The 22,984-nt window shown below is 44.3% G+C and overlaps 1 protein-coding gene across 2 annotated transcripts in view; it reads right to left on the minus strand.

Moving 5' to 3' along the window:
* EEFSEC (eukaryotic elongation factor, selenocysteine-tRNA specific) overlaps positions 1-22,984 on the minus strand; it is a 256,687-nt gene that overhangs the window by 142,472 nt on the left and 91,231 nt on the right. For both annotated transcript variants that reach the window (XM_032149870.2, XM_058437362.1), the window contains exons 2-4: positions 19,983-20,190; positions 4,840-4,936; positions 2,286-2,450 (exon numbers count right to left, since the gene is read on the minus strand). In XM_032149870.2, coding sequence (XP_032005761.1) covers positions 2,286-2,450; positions 4,840-4,936; positions 19,983-20,190 — 470 coding nt within the window. The remainder of the gene's footprint in view (positions 1-2,285; positions 2,451-4,839; positions 4,937-19,982; positions 20,191-22,984) is intronic.

The following is a 22,984-nucleotide window of genomic DNA, read 5'->3' on the forward strand; positions in this document are numbered from 1 at the left end:
CCTCTTTTATACTCCCAACTCCTCTCCCAAGCTGCAAGCATGTCTTCTCCCAGAGTGGAAGAGATGCCAGGTCAGAGTGGCCCCCAGAGGTCTGACTTAGGAAGCACAGAGACTGGAAAGAAATTTAGTACTGATTCATTTTCTGTTCTAGCAAAGAATCTGCAAACAGTCACCAAAGTAATCTTAATTTTGTTAAATATAAACTGAGTCTACTTTTACACTTTTGTGCTTTATTTTTGAAGATTTGCACTTTTAGTCCCTGGCTTAAACTAGACTTTATTCAAGTGGTCTTTTTCTGGGACCAATGGTCTTCAGAGGAGGATATGACAGCAGGTAGAGGAGGGGACTGTGAGTCACACTGTCCAGGGGACATCCTAACATCCAGCTTTGGCCAGGTTCCAGGGTTCCTTGGATATGGTGGGGCCCTGCCATTCAACTCCTCCCACTAGATCCAAGGAGCTCCGGAACCTGGCCAGAGCCAAGTCCTTTCTTTTGTTTTGTCCTTTCTGGTCAGGAGACTCTTCCCTAATACCCCCGGCCCCTGCAGGAGGAAGTAATAGACACACTGCTGTAAAATGAGTTGGGGGGTTGAAACCTCAGGTTGCCTTCACTTGGGGGAACCCTGTTCATGCCTGCCCCCCATGAAATGCCCCTTCCCTATAACCAACCATGCTGCTCTAGCCCAGGGATGGCACACACAAGACATGGGTGCCAGCAAGGACCCTCTCCACTTCCCTCACTCAGGCCAGGTGCTGCTATCATGGTCCTCTCACCTGGCGGGTGATGTGGTTCATTTTATGTGTCAACTTAGCTGGGCCACAGTGCTCCAACTTTATTCTGAGTGTTTCTGTGAAGGTGTTTTCAGATGAGATTAACATTTAAATTGGTGGATGTTGAGTAAAGCAGATGACCCCTATAATGTAGGTGGGCTTCATCCAATCAGTTGAAGGCCTTAAGAACAAAAGGATTAACCTCCTCAGAGAAGAGAGGATTCTGCCAGCAAATGGCCTTCAAGCTGCAGCTCCTCCCTAGGCCTCAATCCTGCCAGCCTACCCTGTAGATTTTGGACTTGCCAGGTTTTACAATAGTATAAGCAAATTCCTTAAAAAACATATCTATTTATCTATCTGCATCTAATACTAGGTGCATCAGTTGGTGTTCTCCAGTAAAACAAAACTAATAGGAGATACAGATATCTACATATTAAATCTATGTATCTTTACCTATGTATCTATAGATACCTAGATTTCTGTATCTCCCATTGGCTCTGTTTCTCTGGAGAACCCTAATCAACACACCTAGTGAGCCAGACAACCTTAAAATGCCTCAATAGAGCCTCCAGGTAGCCATTCCCAATTAACATGCAAATTGAAATCATGCACATCCAAGCCTCTCTATGCAGCTAGCTAAGTCCACAGGGCTGAGCGCCTCCACTTCCCTGCACTCTAGGCTCCTTCAAGGATTAGAGAACTGCCCTGGACCCCAGCATTCCAGGCAAGGTCTCACATAAATTCTAAGCAGCCTGTGTTCCCTACCTTTATTCTTGTTGAAGGGGAGGGCAGTCAATGAGGCTGTAAGTTTCTCTTGTCGCATAAAGTAAAACTATTAAAAATGCCTTCTGAATAAGGGGAATATCAAGGCACTAGACATCTTTTAAATCAGAGCCAGGCCATCATAGTAGAAGGAGGGGTGATGGGAAGGCACCAGCCACTCATCCTTCTCACAGGTCTTCAGAAGGATAATGCAGCATCTGTTGATGGCCACCAGGAGTGCAAAACCAACCTGGATTTCTTCCAGATTGTATGACTCTGAGCACCACAAGATTCACATCGTGTTTAATTTGAAATTACTGTGGTTAAGAAAAAGGTACCCAGAAATAACTCCACACATACTTGCTACCCTGATGTACAGCCAGCGTCCAGAAAGGGAGGTTTCCCCTCCAGCAGCCCCACTTGTTAACCATGTGATCTCAAGCCCACCTCACCTTCTGGAGCCTCAGTTTCTTTATCTACACAGAACACCTACTTGGGAACACCTCCTTGTGGCACATCATAGGCCTCCAATAAACAGGCGCTATGAGAATTAGGGAGAGCAGCAGTCCTAGAATCCGAGGTGAAAGACTTGGAGCTGGGCAGGGCCAGGCAGCCAGAGGGGAGGTGGGGCGGAGCAGGCAGTAGGAGTCCCAGGGCAGGCTTGGCAGGCTTAGCAGCTGAATAGACAAAGGGACAGTCCCCCTCCCTTGCTGCCAGGGAGAAGGCCATAAGGGAGGACAAGGTAAGACTGACCTTGAGGGCAGGGATCTCCACACTGTCACCGAGGCTGATGGAGCCTGAAAGGATGGTCCCTGTCATCACAGTGCCTTGGCCTTTGATGGAGAAACAGTGGTCCACAGACATGAGGAACGGTCCCGAGGGGTCTCTCGCTGGGATGGAAATCTGGGACGTCAGGAGCTAGAAAAGAGAAACTGGTGCCACAGTCCGTGGGGAGAGGAGCCAGATGGGGCAGGGCAGAGGAAGGCAGAGGATGTGGCTGACCAGCAGTTTATCAAGGCTGCCAAGGTGAACTCAGCTCAGAGGTCCATGCCCTGGCGAGATGGCCAGGAGATCAAAACCACCAACTCCCTGACTGCATTTCAAGCTTCTGCCATGCTCTCAGCTCTTTCTGCTCAGTCTGAAGGAAAGGGCACCTGGAGAAGCCTCGTCTGTCTTCTCCCATGGGACTGCTACAATGGTCTGTCCTGCCAGGCCCTCCACGCTGCAGCAGAGTAGCTACTAAAGGACACCCTGTCGCATTGCTCCCTGGCCTCATGCATTTCCCCAGCCTCCTGATGCCTTCAGAATTTAAAACTCCTTATCATCTAGCCCCTAGGTACCTTTTAGGCCTCATCTTCCACCACTCCCCGACGTATGCAAGAACCCAGCTGCCGGCAGGCCTAGAGTTTTACCAGCTGGCTCAGCCTCGCCTGTACTGCAGCAATACCTCCTCTGGACAGGCTTCTCTGTATGGCCACGTTTCCCCTGCCCCCATCACCACAGCTAACACTCTCCTGTGATCATCTCTTTATTGTCTCCCCCATAGGGCTGTGAGGGCCAGGTATCTCCAGTAGCTGGCATCATGCCTGAGAGAATGACAAGTGAAAGAAGAAGAAACAAGGGGATGTGGGGAGAGGGAGGAGGAAAGGGTTGTTCCCAGGGTCCTTCCTGCTCTGTGGACTCCACACGCCTCAGCCTCACCAGCCGATTCTCCTCATGCCACCTGTGTGCCGGGAGATGCTGTCAGGGCTCATCACCAATAAACAAATGAAAACAAAGACCAGGATTCCTTGTGTTTGCTACTTTTTCACTTCTTAAGGGAACAGGCTGTCAAAAAAGTATTCAGTGGTGAATGTTCCAAAGTCTTAGTCTTGTGATAACAATTCTTTTGGAAAAACACTAGAGATTCAAACAAAACAGGCTTGGTCTGAGATTTATGTAGAGGCTTCTTAAAGGAATATACAAACATCTTTCATAGCAGCATTTTTGAGGATTTTGCTTTAACAAAAACAACTATCCCAGGCTGCCAGACAAGTGCTCTCAGGAGCCTGATGAAAAAGTAACAAAAGCCTCACCCAGAAAACATCTGTTTTGCTAAGCTGACAAGATCAGCACGTGTGAATCACAGAAATGGTGGCAGTGCATGTACGTGGTCACACCTCATCTTGGCTCTGCCGAGCCAGGTGCAGGGGGGCTGTGAAGCTGACCCCAACGATCAACCTGGGTCTGTATCCCAGCTCCACCGTGTAACTTGCTGCAAGACATGTGTCAAGTTATTTAACATCTTTGAATCTCAGACTCTTCGTTGGTATATGGGGATAAATAATTTCAGCCTCCCTGAGTTTTTGTGAATGTCAATGATACTGTATGTAAAGAACTTAGTACAGTGTCTGGCCTGTAAACATCAACATCACTGTAATAGTAAGCACTGACATGGCACTGTACCGAGCACATTATACACATTAACTCATTTAACCTCACAACTCCACGAGGTATGTGCTATTACCTTCCAAGTGAAGGAACTGAGGCAAGAAAGAGTAGATCATTTGCCTGAGGTCAGAGAGAGTGGTGGTGGAGCTAACACCTGAACCACAGTTCAGCCCCAGAGCCATGCACGTTGCTGCTCCACCCCGCTGAACTGTCCTGAGCACTCTGTGGAGGAACTCTGTGGCCCCTTCTCACTGCTACCTTCCTTAGTACCAGCACCATCAGCACCCACACACACCCTTCCTGATGGATGACTGGGCTCCCTCCCTGACTACCAGCACAAGTTAGGAAGAACAACCTGGGCCTCAGCCCCACAGCTTCTGAAGATAAGCCTCCCATCTTTGGTGGAGGTGCCCAGGACGGAAGCTGCACTGCCCCAGCTGTTTGGCTCATGTCTTTCACCCCTGCCTCACTGGCCCCCAGCCCAGGTGGGGTACTAGAGGAGCTGATACAGTCTGAAGGACTGGAATGGATGTCACGGTCCCAGGGTTCCAGACGGGTAGGAGCTGCTTTGTCTGAGTGGAGGTATGACAAGAGAAAGGAGAAAGTGAGGCACAGCAAAGTGTGACGAGCTCTGCAGAGTTTCTGGCTGGAGGGTAAGTCATGGGCTTCAGTGAACCTTAGGAGCCCTAGTTTGGGTTTACCTTTTTGAGGGAGGTGGGGGAGTTGTGCTAACATGTTAGCAGGGAGGTTAATGGAACCAACTGAGTCCTCTTGCTAGGGCTGCCTCTCTTTCTTTCCCAGGGGAGAGAGAGACACAAAAGGGCTGGCCTGAACAGCGCTGGGGCTAAAGGGCAACCTGGATTCAAGATGACAGTACCTCAATGAGCTCTGGAATGCCCTGTGGAGCTTCAGTTTCAGGGGCCTCTGGTCCCCCCGGCTTGGCTGCCACGGGTATAATCGGTGCACCTCGGAACCTGAAATGGAAAATAAGTCCCATCACAGTTACAGAGATCAGCAACATGGACACAAAGCACGTCCATGAAGCACCTGGCACAGTACCAAGTGCAGTGAGCATCCTCTTCTCTCCCCCCATCAACCAAGCCTAGAAGACAGCACCACTGTACTAGCATGTGGCACATGATGCAATGGAGGCCCCAAATTTCCCCCTCTGGGGGAAATGTCCCTGCATTGGACATCAGAATTTTAAAGGGCTCTCTTAGATATTAACCTCCACTTTCAGAGCTCTCCCTAAGGAGGCAGCAGTGATCCTGGCCCCTAGGCTTCTGAATAAAAGACCTCCTTGAAAAAGACCAATAAATACATCCCAGCCTTCTGAAGAGATGCAAGAAATAATAGTGACCAAAAAGTCTCTGCAGATGTACCTGGAAGCACATCTCTACAATCTCAGTTTCTAATGTGGAGCATTCTTGCCTACACTCTACCGGGAAAGCCCCCGCATCTTTAAGAAGACATACTTATTCTGTGTGGACATTTGTCTTTCCCATTTAAAAAAAGGAACACTGTTAGGGAAAAAAAAAAAAAGAGGGAAACAGAAAATAAATAACCCATAATCCCATCATTTGGTGTATTTTCTTCCAACCATGGTTTTCCCATGCTTTGCCAAGGGATTCTTTTTTTTCAGATTTTGGTTATAGTATGCATACGATTTCATATCCTGCTAATTTATTTACCATTATATCACAAAGAACTTTCTGTTGAATGAGAGCAACAACAATAACAACTTACATGGCTGAGCCAAGCCTATAATGTGAGGTTTAAATGAAAGCATCTACAACACATGATGGAGTTGTTGTCATCTTATAGATGAGAAAATGAGGCTCAGGGAGTCTAATTGATTTGCTCCAAGTTGTTGGCTATAAAACTTAGAGCCACATTTGAACCCAGCCCATCTGAGTCTGAAGCCAGGGCTCTCAGTCTCATTGTCACACTTCTCCCCACCTGGGCCTGTTCTTTCATTGTTGACACCTGGATAATGGTACGACCCAGAATTTACATGCTTGTACATGCTTTCCTCCATTACTTATTTGTGATATTTCAAATTTTTCACTATTATAAATTACACTGTGATAAACATGTCAGTGGGCATGAATGATTTTTTATTTTTGCCTTGGCTTTGGGATGAATTCATGGGGTACACATCTAAGAGTGAATACATACTAAAAGATCAGCAAAATGATAGAGCAAGGACATCTGAAAAGCCCTCTTCCATGGAAGCAAAGAACACTGGCAAAAATTATCAGAATCAACTTGTTCAGAACTCTGGAAATTAACCAAAGGCTTGAGCAATCTGTGGAGTGTTTATTCAAGAAGAGTCTCAGTAAAACCAAGTGAGCTTTTGATGTTTTAACTTGCCCTCTTCCTATGCTAACTCTGCAGCAGTCCTGAAAACCAATCATGGTGAAAACCAGTAGCCTGCCAGGCACTGAAAGGGGCAGAATGGGTTTGAGTTGCTTCAAAGCCCTTCTTCCAGAGAATGATCATGATTTTCCAGTCTGGTGGTTCCCTGGAAGGCCCTACTCACAATGCTATATTTATTTGATCTGCCTTGGAGCTTGCTCAGTGCAAATAGCCTTTTCCCTGGGGGAGTTTGTTGAAAATAATCAGAGGCAATTGTTTAACATCACAGCTGCCTGAGGGAAGCTGTGATGTTTAATAGCCAAAAACTTCTCAAATTTCATGGAAAATATTAATCTACACTTTCAAGAATCTCAAAATAAACTCTAAGTAGCATAAACTCAAAGACACCCACACCTGGCACATTACAATCTAACTGTTGAAGCCCAAAGACAAAGAGAATCTTGAAGCCATCTAGAAAGAAGTGACTTAACTCATTTACAAGGAATCCATAATAAGATTAGCAGCTGGTTTCTCAGGAGAAATCATGGAGGCCAGAAGGTATCAGGATAATATAGTCAAAGAAGTGAAAGTTAAAAATAAAAATAAAAAAATCTACCAACCAAGAATTTCATATGCAGTAAAAAATGTTACAAAAATGAAAGGAAACATGGGATCACCACATGATCCAACTATTCCACTCCTAGATATATATCCAAAAAGAACAGAAAACAAATACTCAAAGAAATACATATCCATACATGTCCAGAGTAGCACTATTCACAATAGCCAAAAAGTAGAAACATCTCAAATGTCTATCAATAGATGAATGGATACACAAACTATGGTGTGTATATATACACAACAGAATATTATTCAGACATAAAAAGACATGAAGCATCAATACATACTTCAGTGTGGATGAACCACAAAAACACTGTGCTAGGTGAAAGAAGTCAGACACAAAAGGTCGCATATTGTGCAATTCCATTTATATGAAATACCAGAATAGGTAAGTCCATAAAACAGAAAGTAGATTAGTAGTTCACAGGCTGGTGGGGCACAGAGAATGAGGAGCAAAGGGCTTAATGAATACAATTTCCTGTTGGGGTAATGAAAATGTTCTGGAATTAGGTAGTGGTGATGGTTGTACAATTCTTTCCACATTGAAAGTATGAATTTCATGGTATGTGAATTCTATCTCAATTACAGAGAAAATAGATTGAAAGGTATGCTACCTTTTCCACTACCACAATGAACATCTAAGATGCCTATTTCACTGCACATATAACAAAATAGTTTTTTAAAAATTATTTTTAATATATACTTCATTTTAATTTGTATTGCCTTAATAAGTAAGCCATACAATATTGAACCACTTCCAACTGTTTGTATACCCAATGTATTTTCAGGAGACATTTCTGTAGCACTTCTAGTCCTGGTTTGTTTCCTCCAGGAAGAGCCACCCTTACCTTCCTGACACTGAGGCCTGCTCTAAGTGCTTCTCTGTATATAGTCTAGCATGCAACACAGTGGGAGTGACAGAAAGAGACAGGACCTTTTACCAAGCACCAATGGTACAAGCAATTGTGCTAGAAGCTTTCCAGTCCCCATCTCCTCATCACAATCCTGTAAGGTGGGTATTATACTTCCTCCCCCTGTTTCATAGAAGAGGGTCCTAAAAGTTTGGCCAGCTTTGGTAGCTTGTTCCAGGCCACAGGCTAATGAGTGGTGGGGCTGTGATTTAAAGCCAATTCTGAGTTTACTTTCCACCTGAGACTATCGTGAGAACAATCCTCCATCAGCCTAGGTTGGAGGCAGGGGCGTGTGTCTCTTCTCAAATCCATATGAGAATTTGGAAAGTAGCTGATCTTCAAGGATCAGGGAACATATATTTAAGTCCTGCAGCCAGATTAACAAAACCCTTGCCCTTAATCACATACATTAAATATATGTAATTTTAGTTCTCAAACCAACAAAAAAATGATATGATAGCTATAATTATAGTACTCAATATTATGACAGTTTGCTATCACTTTCAAATTGCAGACATAAATTTATTGAATTCTTAACAACCCTCTGAGGTAGGAAGAACTTCTGTCATCATTCCCACATTCAGAGTCATACATTCATTCTCCAAATATTGGTGAAGCACCCACCATGCACACAGCACCTGGCTAGATGCTTTCACATGACTCCATTTAATCCTCACAGCAATGATGTCAGGTATTATATTATCATTTTAGAGATGAGGAAACTGAGGCACAGAGTGGTCAAATGATTGCTAAAGGGTCACAGGTGAAGCAAATGGCAGAAGCAAGGAGGAATCCAGAGCTCAGCACTCTGGTCCCAAAAGCCCTATTCCAGAGCCCTGTCCTTCCCACAGTGCTGGGATCCCCAGAACGACCTCCAGCATCCCCTCCCCAGGGACACTGACCTGGAAGATGGCATCAATGGTCTTTCAAAACACAAAACCAGAAGATTGAGCCCAGTGCCAGCCTGGGCACAAAGAGGGGATGACAAAACATCAAGGTCGCTCTGCTCCCTCCCTTCCTCCTCCTCTCTCAGGGTTGACCTGCACATAGACCAATTGTCCCACATCCTCTTCACAAGCTTTGTCAAATTTGTGTGCCACCCGAGCTATTCTTTGCTCATTTATTTTCCTTAAAAGAATTAATGTTCTTACTTAAATATATTTATTTTAAAACGCAATTTCATGTCACTATCTAAATGGAAAACCACCACATTCCACAAATAAAAGGTAGAGTAGAAGCCCTCCCACCACTGGCCACTTTAAGGACATCCATGAGGCAATGCTCTGCACTCCCTCTGCAAAACCCGCTCCTGGCTCCTAGCATGCCAAGCCCCCATGCTGGGGAGACAGCTTGATGCGCACAGGCCATGCTCAAGGGGTACTTCCTGCACTTTTGCCTCCTGACCTTTATGCTGAACCTGGTTATGCTGTAAAGTTGGTAATGCCCGTTATAAGTTTCACTGTAACAACATAATTTAATTTAGTATCATGAAACAACAGTGTGAAAATAGCTGTTTCTATGAAAACTAAATTGAATGATCTGGAAAGGTGTGATAAAGACAAATCTCCTTAAAATCTGGTGTTAAATTAGGTGTGGATAAGAAAACCATAAAAGACCTGCAGGAGGTTGTGTGAAAACAGAAAAATTCTGTACTCAGACTTGCTTCACTGAAATTGTGGGTAGTGCACTGCATTCAGGAGTGGTTTATAGATGAAAGATGACTTGGAGCTCTAGTTAGTGGGCTCATCCTGGAAGAAAAGACGGGCTGGGCAGAACATATCCCAGCAAGTGGCAGGTGGAACAAAGCTGTGGAGACCCTCTGGAGAGCACCTGAGCACAGAGAAGGAAACTGCTGCTCAAACACTCACAACAGAATTAAAGCCAGTCACTGAGGCTTTCTCTGGGAAATCTTACTGTAGAGCACCTCCACAACACTGAGAAAACTGCAAAAACCTAGAAGATGTGACCAAGAGAAACAATCATATGTAAAGAAAAGTATGCCACACTTGGATAGAAAAAGCCAGAATGATCACAGTTGCTGCCCACAGTGATGCAACTGGAGCCTGCACACTACAACTTTTCCTTATTGCCAAATCAGCAAACTCTAGAGCTTTCGAAAACATAAATTCTGGGCCAGACATGGTGGCTCACACCTGTAATACCAGCACTTTGGGAGGCAGAGGCAGGAGGATCACTTGAGGCCAGGAGTTCTATACCAGCCTGGGCAACACAGAGAGAACCCATCTATAAAACAAGTGTTAAAAATCAGCCAGATGTGGTAGCGCATGCCTGTAGTCCCAGCTTCTTAAGAGGCTGAAGCAGAAGGATTGCTTGAGCCCAGGAGTTCAAGGTTATACTGAGATCCAGACTGGGCAACAAAGTGAGACTCTGTCTCAAAAATACATACATACATACTGACCAAGAAGAACATACAGAATATAGCTTACTTAACTGTATTCAGACCAAATGAATTAAAGATAACATATAGATTGTAAGTGATCATGCATGGAAAACTGAAACTATAAATGACACAAAAACCAAACATTCTTCAAAAGCACAGCCTGAAGAAGTGGAGTCAGGCCCGAATTCAGAACTCAAATCCACATGCAGCCAAGAAGCCCCAGACCAGCCTGGCCTGGCTGCCAGTGTGTTGGTGCTGATGAGGAAAGGGAGGCACAATGCTGCGAATGTCGTATTTCTTCTGTAACAGCTTTTATTGTTGATTTTATTAAATAAATATGCATGTATATGTTTTAAGTTAAAATATTATGTTTAAGGCATGAATGTGTCATTTTTTATGATACTCTGCTTCAAGGGACTTTTTTGATTAACCAACCACAGTCCAATCTCAGGGGACAAGAAATCTTCTACTACTGTAGCTACAAAAATAAACACAAAGAAAACAAAATAGAGCTATTAAATTCTAGCTAGATACTATTACCTGCTGAAGGCACTGAGCCTGGTTAAAAAGTTAGGGAAATCTTTAAGACACAACAGTACCAATTTGAGACATTTTTCTGACTTAATAAAAGAGATTTAAAGATAACTGAAGAAGGATTAACTTTCATTGCAATTTTGCCACATCCAAGCACAGTCCCAGATGGATCTTGTGTGACATGTGGTGCACGTCCCTCACTCTGAGTAATACTGCCTTCATCTTCCTCGGACCCTAGGCCATCCCCTCACATTCCCCCACTGTGGCCCCAAACAGAAGCCAGGCGAAGGATCCAGCCCAAGAAGAGGCACCTGAAGGGAAGAGCCCAAGCTTGCTGCCAGGTCTATGCGGGCCTTCCAGGAACCCATGCTGACACCCCAGCCCCGGCCCCGCTCCCCAGCCCCTCCACGCTCTTCCCTGGACTCACATCCAGAGCCTCCTACAGCCCCAGATTTCTCTCCTCTTGGGACAAAAGCCCTCTTGCTTGACACCCCCACCCTGCTACTTTCAATCAACATCCAATTTCTCCTTCTTCTCATATTTCAAAACAAATCCCATTTCTGTTTACCCATCAGAGCTTATGGCTGATTTTCTTACAAGGTCACTTCTGTCTCCTTCCCTTTTAAGTGCAGGACATTTACTAAGCACTTCCTCTGCTCCAGTGTCCATGGAACGTGCACGACGAATACACAAAGGCTCCCAAGAGCAATGGGGGTGAGGGGCTGGGGCACCAGACCAGGGTGCCAATTCTATGTGACACTAAGAGGAACAGGGGCCAGGGTTCGGGGAAGCATGGCAGAGAAAGAAGTTCCTGAAGGTCAAGAGCAGCTCCCAGTGGTCAACTCAGTGCTCTTCCCTTGCACTCGCTTTCCTCTGTGGCATCTGACCAGGTGACTGTCCAGCAGTGGCATCCTTCCCTCCTGACAACCCCATACCTTTATTTCCATGGCCCTTGACTATCCTTCACGTCCCCAAGAGGCCCTTCTTCATCACTCATGTGCCCACTGCAGGCCTTCCCAAAGAGTGGCCAGAGAGGCCAGCTCTTCCCCTGCATGCTGACCATGGGGGCCACAGCCCCCTTGTGGGCCACTCCCAAACTGCATCCCCAGCCAAGCCCCTTTCCCAGCACTCTAGTTCTACTCTGCCATCTGCCATCAGGCTGCCTCCTGGCCTCTAATTCCTGTCCTCTGATATGGTATGGCATTGCCCTGGCCTCTGAATTAGTCCTCTCTGACTGCATGGTCACCAATGTCTCTCATCAGTCACCGCATCTAATTGGTTCTCCTCTTAGGATCTTGCTCCAATCCAGCTGATTTTCATTCTTAATGGGTTCCACTCTGGGTCAGGCTCTTCTCACCCCAGGCCTCCCAACTGCTCTCCAAAGTGTGTGCACAGACCACAGCTGTGAGAACCTTCCAGCAGCACCACTCTGAGGTGCTGGCCCTCTCCCCTCCCCACTCTCAGGACTCTGTGACTGTCCTGGGATGAAGCGCCGGCCCAGGGTGGTACACAAGGCCCTCTGGGGTCTGCTCCAGTCTCCCCACACTGATTCATCTCAGCAAAAGCCCTGGGTATCTGGATTTTTAAAACTCAAGCTCACACTGTTGCCCTCACCTCCTTCTCCTCCTCTCCTAGGCAAACCTCACTCAGGCAATGGCAGCCTGAGGCAGGATTCCAGCTAGAAACCTAGGACTAATTTCCATTCCACAGCTGGTTTATGTGATTTCACCTCACTCAGCCCCCATTCCCCTGTTCAACAGGAGATGGCATGACCTAGATCACAGGGTTGTCTCCCAGACTGAATCGGTTAACATGTGTAAAAGTGCTGTCTGGAACTCACGAGGAGCCCTGGGAACTGCTGCAACCACCAGCCATCTGTACCAGCACAACAGCCACAGATGACGGCACCCCTTCCCAGTGGCCAGTTCCTGGCCTGTGCTCCATATTTTGAACCTCACCCCTGCTTAGTCATCACATGCCCTTCTAGAGTTAGTCCTCATTCCTGACTCCCCAGCCAGAAGCAAACTTGCCTTCCTCAGAATCCCTTTGCTACTGTGAGGAGCCACTTCATCTCTGGCCTTTAACTCCGACACAAAGCAAATTCCCTAGCTCACCTTCACCATCGTCCGTCCAGGTACTCAGGCTTTCCTGCCCAACTGCACGGGAAGCTCCTCAGTTGGGAGGAGCTTAATTCAGCTGGCCTTTGAAACCTCACCCCACTGCCCTGGCCTGGTTGGGAGCAAACCCTTGAAGAAAATCAGATTTTTTTCTCTTTTAAAGACAAGAGAAGTAACTCCGAGGAGGCTGGAGTTCCCTAAAGAGCAACTTAAACAATCTCAGGGGCCACTCATTGCTCCAAAGGTCAGTGTGACACGATGATTTCAGTTCAGTAAGGAGATTCCAAAGAGGGCCAGAGACCCACCTGTCAATCAGTTCTAGAGTAGCTCAGACATGACACACTGCCCCCACAGAAGTACCGGGGCTTAGGTCTTTGCCTTGAGAAAGGCAATACCCAGGAGAAAAGAGAGCTTGGAGAAGGAACGAGGGAGGTAAAAATAATTCACAAAGGAAGGAACAGTGAGGAGAGGGAAGGAAAGAGGAAAAGGAAAAAATAACACTGAGGAAGAGAGACAGAGAAGAAGAAAAGAAACACGGGAGAGAAAATGGGAAAGGCAGGAAAAGAACTCAGACTTCTCTGCGACCTGCTCTGTACCAGGCACCAGGCTTGGTGGTGTCCATGCCATCTCAATAGTCCATGGGCAGGGGCTCAGGTACCATATTCAGAGAAGCTACGACTTGCCCAGGGAGCCAAGGAGTAAGTGGCTGGTCTGCAGGAGTCCAGAGTCCAGGCCTCTCCCATAGGAGAAAGAGATGGGTAGGAGAAAAATCTATTCTTAGCACGAAGGCTCCATCCGCAGAGCTGACGGAGCCAAGACCCAGCCATGTACACTGGCTCTGCTTCCACGCCCTGAGCCTGAGGCTCAGAGGGACACAGAGTCGTAGGAACATGCATGGGGAATTCCAGAGATTACCTATAAAGCTTTTGGAAATTCAATTATCTTTATCCAAACCCTTTTGGGCAATATATAGTAATAGAACATAACAGTGTGTTGGGCCAGGTGTCTGGCCCTTTCCCAGACTCAAGAGAAGCTGGCCTTCCCAACACCCTGAACATGCTGCACACTAGGGCACTCTGGCTTCTGGCTGTACAAGGGAGACCCAGCTCCATGGAGCCCTGGGGAGTAGAGTTTAGCAGCCACTGGATTGGTGTCTGGGTTCTAGGAGTACAAGGGGCTCCAGCCAGAGACGGCAGCTGCACAGCTCTGTAGTGCGGGCAGGAGCTGACCCAGAGCTCATTCAAGGACTTCTGTCCCTGCCATCCCACTGTCTCCTCCAGACTTCCCTGGCAGCTACAGTATGTTGCGGTGCTTGCTGGGCCTAGACATGCTGACTGTGTATGCAAGCTGAAGTTCGTTAGCACACGAAAAAAGTTTCAGATAAATATATATGTGTATGTGTGTATGTGTGTATATATATATATATATATATGAATTTATAATCCATATAAAGATATATAAACAAATATAATATAAATAAATTTTAGCTTTGGGATAGTAGATTCAAAGCAGCCAACATTTATCAAGCCTCACTTTTCTCAATAGTCAAGCCAGACACAAAACCTACCTCTTAGGAAACTATAAGGAATCGACTGATTCCACGAACTATGTATGTGAAACCCCTAGGACAGTGCCAAGTATACAGCAGGTTCTCCACATGTTACAGCTATTATTCCTACACATACATGGTGTGCCAGGCTACATGTGAAATGCTCCCTCATATTAAACGCTATGAGACTGAACTTTTCAGCTCCCCTTTTACAAAGGAAGAAATAGCAGCTGAGAGAGATGGAGTGAGTCACCCAAGCACACACAGTTAGTCAGCCACAAAGCTAGTATGGAAAACACACCTAGTCAAAGTCCACTCAGTAGCAGAGAAATTCCTTGAGATTGGCATTCAACCCATTCACAGGGAGGGAGGCAGGATCAATGGAGTCCCTCGTGGGCTCCAGACAGACGGCTCTGGCTAAAACAGACAGAAGGAAATAGAAAGTGTTTAAAAAGCAGGAAGAAACACAAAGGGAGTCTGGAGGAATGATGTATCAAGGATGCTGTCAGATGATAACATTTAGTGGAAAAATAAACAGAAACGCCTAGAACACAGAACAGTGTCAATACTGTGATAACAACTACCTCAAATTATGTACACGCAGGAAAGACTGACAGGGATCCTGGGGGGAAAATACTTTAATTTGATGCACTGAGAAGATTGTGGGCACATTTTTATCTTCTATTTTGATTTCTGTTAACATTGATAAATGCTTATGCAAGAGTAATTTTAAATGCTTTCAGAGATAAAGAAATCACAAAGAAAAACAATCAAAGAGTTTGACTACATAAAAATTAGAAACTTCTGCATGTCAAAAAAAGCAACTAAAATGGAAAGACGACAAATGCCAAAGACTTATTTGTAGCAAATATGATAGAAGGGTTAATAGCAATATCTTTACTAATATTAAACACTCCCGAAAATTAAAAAAAAATTAAAATTGCAAGAGGCAAACAGACAAAATTTTTACATGGGCATAATTCACACATACAAAAGCACAACTGTTCAAAACACTTAAGGAAATAAAGAACCACAAATTAAAACAAGAATAAAATATCATTTCTACTAAGTTACCATTTCTACTAAAACACTATTTTCTACTAAGTTTTAAGTATACTTTAAAATTATAAACCCAAGTAATCTGCTGACACCTGTGTAAAATGGTAGAACACTTCCGGAAAATAATATGGCAATGCACAGCAAAATGTTTAGAAATGTTCAGACCCCTTGATCTAATAATCTCACACCTGCAAATCTATCATGAGGAAAAAAGTGAAAATACAGTTTAATGACGTACAAAGATGTTCACCTTAAGGCTTTATTTTTAAGAACAGAAAATTAAGCCAGTCTAGTAGGTCAACAGAGTGGTGGTTACATGAGCAAATGCTATGTAAAATGTTAAGTAATAAAAGCAGAAATAAAAATGTGCATGCCTCATGGCTACAATTATATGTAAAGAAAAGGCTGGGGGAGGACTCAGCAAAGTTGCAGGGAACAAGTTCAAAAATCAGGTGTGTTTCTATCCACCAGCAATGAACAATCCAAAATAAATTAAGAAAATAATTCCTTTACAGTGGCCTCTAAAAGAATCCAATACTTAGGAATAAATCGAAGAGACAAAAGCCTTGTATGCTAAAAGTACAAAACATTGCTAAAAAAAAAAAAAACTAAAAAAACTAAAGATGACTTAAACAAAAACATAGCCTACGGTTCATGGATTAGAAGATTTAATGCTGTTAAGATGTCAATACTACCCAAAGAGATCTACAGATTCAATGCAATACCTATCAAAATTCCAACAACCTTTCCACAGAAATGGAAAAGCAGATTCTCAAATCCATGTGGAACTGCAAGGAGCCCCAAACAGCCAAAATAATCTTGAAAAAGAACAAAGATAGAAGAGTCATACTTTCTGACTTTGAAACTTACTACAAAACTACAGACATCAAAGCAGTGTGGCACTAGCCTAAGAACAGACATATAGACCAATGGAATGGAACAGAAAGCCTAGAAATAAACCCACACATATATGGTCAATTGATTTTTTACAAAGTTAAAAGGGGAAAAGACAATCTTTTCAACAAAAGTGCTTGGAAAACTGGATATCCACATGCAAAATAATGAAGTTGAACCCTTAACTTACATCATATACAAAAATTAACTCAAAATGGATCAAAGACCTAAACTTAAGAGCTAAAGCTACAAAATTCTTAGAAAAAAACACTGGATAAAACTCTTCATGACACAGGATTTGGCAACAGTTTCATGGATATGACTCCAAAAGCACAGGCAATTAAAAAAAATGATAAATTGGACTTCATCCAAATTAGGAAGTTTTGTGTATCAAAGGACACTATCAACGAAGTAAAAAGACAATCTACAAAACAGGAGAAAATATTTGCAAATCATATCTCTGACAAGGGATTAATGTCCAGAATACATAAATAACTACTACAATTCAACAACAACAACAGAAAACAACCCAACCTAAAAATATACAAAGGACTTGAATAGATATTTTTCAAAAAAAGATACACAAATGGCCATTAAACCATGAAAAGATGCTCAATATCATTAGTAACTAGGGAAATGCAAATGAAAACTATGATGATATACCACTTCATACCTCCTAGGATATACTGAGAGGAACTGAAAGCAGAAAATTGAATAAATATCTATACATCCAAGTTCATAGCAGCATTATTCACAATAGCCAGGAAGCAACCCAAGTGTCTACCAACAGAAGAATGGATAAATAAAATGTGGTATATAGACATAATAAAACACTATGCAACCACAAAAAGCAGTGAAATTCTGACACATGTTACAATATGGATGGACCTTAAAAACATTATGCTAAGTGAAATAATTCAGACACAAAAGGCCAAATAGTATATTATTCCACTGATAAAAGGTACCTAGAACAGGCAACTTCATAGACATGAGAAGCAGAATAGAGGTTCCCGGGGTTGGGGGAAGGGAGAAAGGGGAGTTATTGCTTAATGGATACAGAGTTTATGTTGGGGGTCATGAAAAAGTTTGGGGTATATATAGTGGGGACGGGTATACAGCACTGTGAATGTATTTGATAGCTCTGAATTATACACTTACATGTGGCTAAAATGATAAACATTATATTATATGTATTTTACCACAGTAAAAAAATGTGGAAGAGAAAGTGGGGGCAATACTACACATAGTTAAAAAGAAAAAGAAATGAAAAAACCCAAAAGTGCCAGCAGCTGCCATTTGAGAAAAGAAATCTTTGGGTGGGCTCTTCTTTCTTTTAACCACTTTTCTCTATTTTCCAAGTTTTCTTTCGGTTACTCTTAGGACAGAAAAAAATACATTTAATCTTTTGAACACTTTTTGGGTTTGATAGGTACATGGTTCTATCATGTACCAGTCCACATTTTCCCTTTATAGACAGAAAGTAGACAGAAAGTTTCTTTGCATCTGGACTGGCATTTATGAAGGGTTTACTTAACAAGGGAACATAAGAAAAGGAAATAGTCACTTAAAATAATTAAAAGAAGTTCTTTGCTTCATGGAGGTAAAAGCTAATGTTCAGTAGGTCACATGTCCACTGATTACAACCCGTCAGGGTGACAATCCTCTCCTTTCCCTAGCAGCCTGCTGGTGCTGGATGAGGGCAGGAGGGGCTTCCACGGACCCTTAGATGGACAATTTCCTCTGGATGTGTGATAAAGTCCATAATTTGACCTTCAACCAATACACTAAAATAGAAATAGTAATTTTCACAAGCAAATGAGAATTTTCCTTAAATTTAATTAATCAAAACTATTACTATTAATTAACACTTAAACGTACCCTAAGCCCTTCCCTGAAGGTCCCATTTCTATAGTAAAGATACTGAGGTTGTATCTGAGTACTGAGGTTGTACTGGGTTTTTATGCGGGAGTCCAAAAGACCTGTTCTTCCTTTTCTGACAAGTAAATAAAACGACAGGGAGATCAAATAACTCACTAAAAAGAAGATATAATTTTTTATCTTCCTTTTTACAGTCTCATATCCACTTCCGCTGGGAATAACAATGTCTGAATTCTTATGCAACACTTATCTAAATGTGTCGATTTTATCGGATTGATGAATTTTGCTAACAAAAGGCAGCGCTAGGAAATCTTTTATGACATATTTGGCCCATTCACAGGGCTGGAGCTTTAATTTAACCAACTTGAGAATTCTGAGGGAGAGCTGCAGGTGTTGGATCTGAAAAAAAAATCATAAATGGGAAAGCATATCAATCTTTATGACAGGGAAACAAAAACACTCTCTACTTGCTTGCCCTCCATGGGCAGAAGAAGGAGAGATGGAAGTGGCAGGATATTGTCTCAGGCTGCATAGCAAAGAGGAGGCATCCCTGTCTCCCAGTGACCGCTATTTAGTATTGATCAAAACGGACTGGCCTAGAGAGGAAGAGAGAAATTGATAAAACAATGAGGTCTGTCAACACTGTGCTCAACAAGGACATTTTCTCATTTTCTTGACCACATCAGAATTAGTCATTCCTGTGGCTGCCTGAGCAACCAGGTGGCTTTCTGTCTCACAGTCCCCCTGTGCCTCCCGCTCCCCTGCCCTTATTGGTAGCACTGCCAGCTTTCTTCCACACTTACTGTGATCCAGGAGAATTGCTTCACCAGGGCTGTGGATTCTCCTGCTAGATATCTCCCCAAGCCACCTCCTCCGTCCATGCTCTGCCTCAACTCAGAGCAACACTTTCTCTCCCTGGTAAAACCACTACAGTTCAGTAGCCTCTGCTGCTCCTTCTCCTCCTCCTCCTCGGTCCTCCTCACCATGCCAGCCTTCCTTCCACCTGCAGCCAGTGATCTCCTAATGAAAAACCTCATCTAGCCACCCCTTGCATAAAATTCCTTAATAACTTCCTACTTTCCACAAGATAAAACTATAAACTCCTTGGCAGAAGATGCTAAAAAGGTCCTTTGTGATTTGGTGTTTCCTAGTCTGGCTTCCAGCAGCAACAACCATCCGTCTGTCTGTCCACCCAATCTTACAAGCTTCTGTAACAGAAACAACCAGTCATCTACCAAAATTCATCTTCCCCTTTCGATAATCAAGTTGTAGAGAAGCAGATAGCAAGAGAACACAGTCCTAGCCTCTCTTGCACCAAAGTATGGCCAATATATGTAGGCGGGACTAAGTTTTTATCAAGACAATCTAAGTAAAAAGGATCTGAACCCTTGCTGGTCCAGGCCTTGCACACTGGGCACAGAGTCCCTGTGTTCCTTCTCCTTCCTGTGAGCTGAGACACAGAAGTGCTTGTGCCTCATCAAATTCTAGTTTCTTTATGCTCCTGTGGTTTTTGGCCTCTTTTAAAAACACGTTAGCCTTTACCTGATTTAATGCAGCCCTGGCAAATGCCAGGTTGAGATCCCACTTACTAGGACGGGAGGCTGACACCTGCCTGTCCAATTCATGTTTGTGAAATGAACATGGGAGGCCCCAGAAGCCTTCTTATGCAGCGAACATTGCTCTCATTAGCAGACCTACTTGGTGTTCTCTAGGGTCTTCTGCATTTTCTTGGTCATTTTATCAATTGCTGCCTGTCTCTTTCCTTCAGCTAAGAGGTCTGTTTTGTTCAGCACCACGACCAGCTTCTGGCAGGCAATCTGGCCGATCACAAGGCATTCCGCTGACTGGGTCTGCATCCCCTTGGTCACATCGATGACCAGCATCATCAGATCAATGATCTGGGCCCCTGGAATAAGAGAAGAGAAGGTTAGAAAGGGAAAAGGGGTGGTGAGCCCCACAGAAAGTTGCCCAATGCCCCAGGTCAAAGCACTGCAGTAAAAGTGAGCAAAGTGGAATAAATGGTGACTACACAGCTCCTGGCTGCAGGCCCTGTGCTAGGCACTTGGACCTGAAGCTTCAGAACTGCCATGACAGATGAGGAAATGGAAGCCCACAAAACACAGAGAGTTTGCCCAGCATCTCACTGCTAACACGCAACAGGGCTGGGTTTAGGTATAGGTTCGTCTAACTCCAAAACCCATGCCTTTCTATTGCACCAATCCTAATCACTTTCATTCCATTTGACAGAGGAAGAAATGTCTCAGCAGGGAGAAAAAAAAAAGTTTCATACTAGGCTTGGCAAATGGCTAGATACTTGCCCTTGCTAAGAAATGAGAGAAGACTGAGAAAGTAGAGGGGGTAGAAGGGGGAGGATTAGGGAGTGGACAGCATCTTTTCCTCACAGTGCTGTGGCTCACTCCTATTCCTTCTGGGGTGTTAGGAGTATCTAAGGTTCTGTGTCATAATCGCTAAGTACTGAACGTTTGTGTGCGTGTGTGTATGTGCGTGTGCGCACTTGTGAGCATCATCCTACTGTACAGCACACCTGAGCTGAACAACAGCAGGTAGATAGACAAGTTACAGAAAGTGAATGAAGGGAAACTGCTATAAATCATGTCAGGAACATAATGTTAGCCAGTGAAGTGACTGTTTCCTTTTTAACGGGTTTTGAGTCATTTCAACAAGAAGGGTGTAACTTCATACTGCAGGAATATACAAACATTTTCCCTATTAAAATGAAGAATAATTACATTTTGAGTTTATAAGAATGCCCATGAAGCATTTTTCAGGATCAGATAATGGTCATTGGCAATGCAGAGGAGACTGCTCTGTGAATGATTCTGATGATGCTGACTCTATCCCACTGCTGGGGATAGAGGGAAGGCATGGAGGAGGGAGGGCCTTTCTTTTTTCGGGCACTCTGACTATGCACACTAGGTCAGCTTACTTAATCTCCAGTAACCTTATGTTTCAGATGAAGAAATGGAGACTCAGAGACATGGGTCTAGGTCATGTGCTCTAGATCACACAGCCAACTAGTATTGAAGACACTAGAAATCAGGGCTCCTGACACCACTGCTGAAGAATTCTTCCCACTGTTACAAGAGGCCTCTTGGTCACCCCTGTCCTGTGACACTCCTCTGGCCTCCCACAGAACGGTGTGTCTCTCTGACTTCAGGTAGACCTAGACATGCCCCAACCCTCCTGTCTCCCACTCTGCTTCTCCCTGTCCAGCCTCCTCTCCTCATCCTGCCAGCTGGGGCCACAGGGCTAGGCTCAGGTGCATGCAGGAGCAGCAGTAGCATCTCCCCTGCCAGGTCAAGGGGCAGGAGGGCCCAGGTCTCTGCTACAGCTACAGAGAGGATGGACACTGACTCTATCATCTACCATGAACAGGATAGACTATTAAAAACAGACTCGACTCATCTGATAGACTCCCTCTCATAGCTACTGAATTACCAACTCTCCTCTGGACTCCTTCTCTGTTCCAGCTCCAGTTCCCATAGCCCATGGCAGGCTCATGTTGGCTAGTCCCTAACGGGCTGCTGCAGCTCAGATGTGGCCCTCCAAACTCCATCCTCCAAACAGCCTTCCCAAAGGCACTTTCTAAAAATATGTAACTGATTCATATACTGCTGGGCAGGAGCGGGGGTCGGGGGTTAACTGGTATAACCACTACAGAGGCACAAAATCTTTGACCCAGCCAAGCAGCATGTTTGTTACAGCTAACATTGGAAACTAGGTAAATGTCCATCAGCAGGGGACAGGTTGAAAATAAGAATATAATGCTCTAATGCCATGACAGAATACTATACACCCATTTAAAAGAATGAAGAAGCTCTTTATATACCACTATGAAATGATATCCAAGGCGGAGTGAGAAGGGCAAAGCACAATGTGCAGAGTGTGATTTGTGTTGAAAAGGGGATAAGATATACGTGTGCGTGTATGTGTGTGCACGTGTGTGGGTGTCACATATTGAATAAGTATTTGCTTCTACACAGATAAAATATCTCTGAGGGAATGCAAAAGAAACTAATGACTTGGTTGTCTGCTGGGAGACAGAAGATGAGTAGGAAGGAAATTCTCTGTACATTCTTCAGTTCCTTTTCATTTTAAACAGGGATGTGTAGTATCTGTTCTAAAATAAAATTATAATTTTAAGTAAATAAATAAATAAATAGTACAATAAAACACAGACCTGACCATGACCTTCTCATGCTAAGAGCCCCACTGTCCTCTGAAAAAGAAAAAAAAAGACTCCCCAGTGTGGCTTCGGGAGGCTCCCTGTTTTCTAACTACCAGTTGCTTCCCACTCACCTTGTCCCAAGCACCATGCTGTGTGCTCCACAAACCCTTTCCTGGGCTTTTCGCCCTCTTCCCATGGCCCCATGACACTCATGCCTCCCTCACACAAGCCGAGCCCAAGCCTTCCCTACCCAAAAGATACACCCAACTGTCTTCCGGGTCCTAACCATCAGTAAATCTGGGAACTGGCCACAGGGCTGTGAGACTGGGTCTTGAGGTAGGATGAGATAAAGCCCATCAGGGAACAAGGAGGGAGAAACATGTTGGGGGCTCAGCCTGTTTTCCTGTCTCCACCTTCACAGCAGAATGGATCCTGCACCAGCCCCACAGGCCTCCCTCTCTGGTGGGCGAAGCTGTGCCCACAGGACCAAGGCCACTCAACCTCATGGGTT

This window comes from Hylobates moloch, unplaced genomic scaffold (genome assembly GCF_009828535.3).
Source record: "Hylobates moloch isolate HMO894 unplaced genomic scaffold, HMol_V3 SCAFFOLD_4, whole genome shotgun sequence".
In the NCBI taxonomy this organism is placed as follows: domain Eukaryota; kingdom Metazoa; phylum Chordata; class Mammalia; order Primates; family Hylobatidae; genus Hylobates; species Hylobates moloch.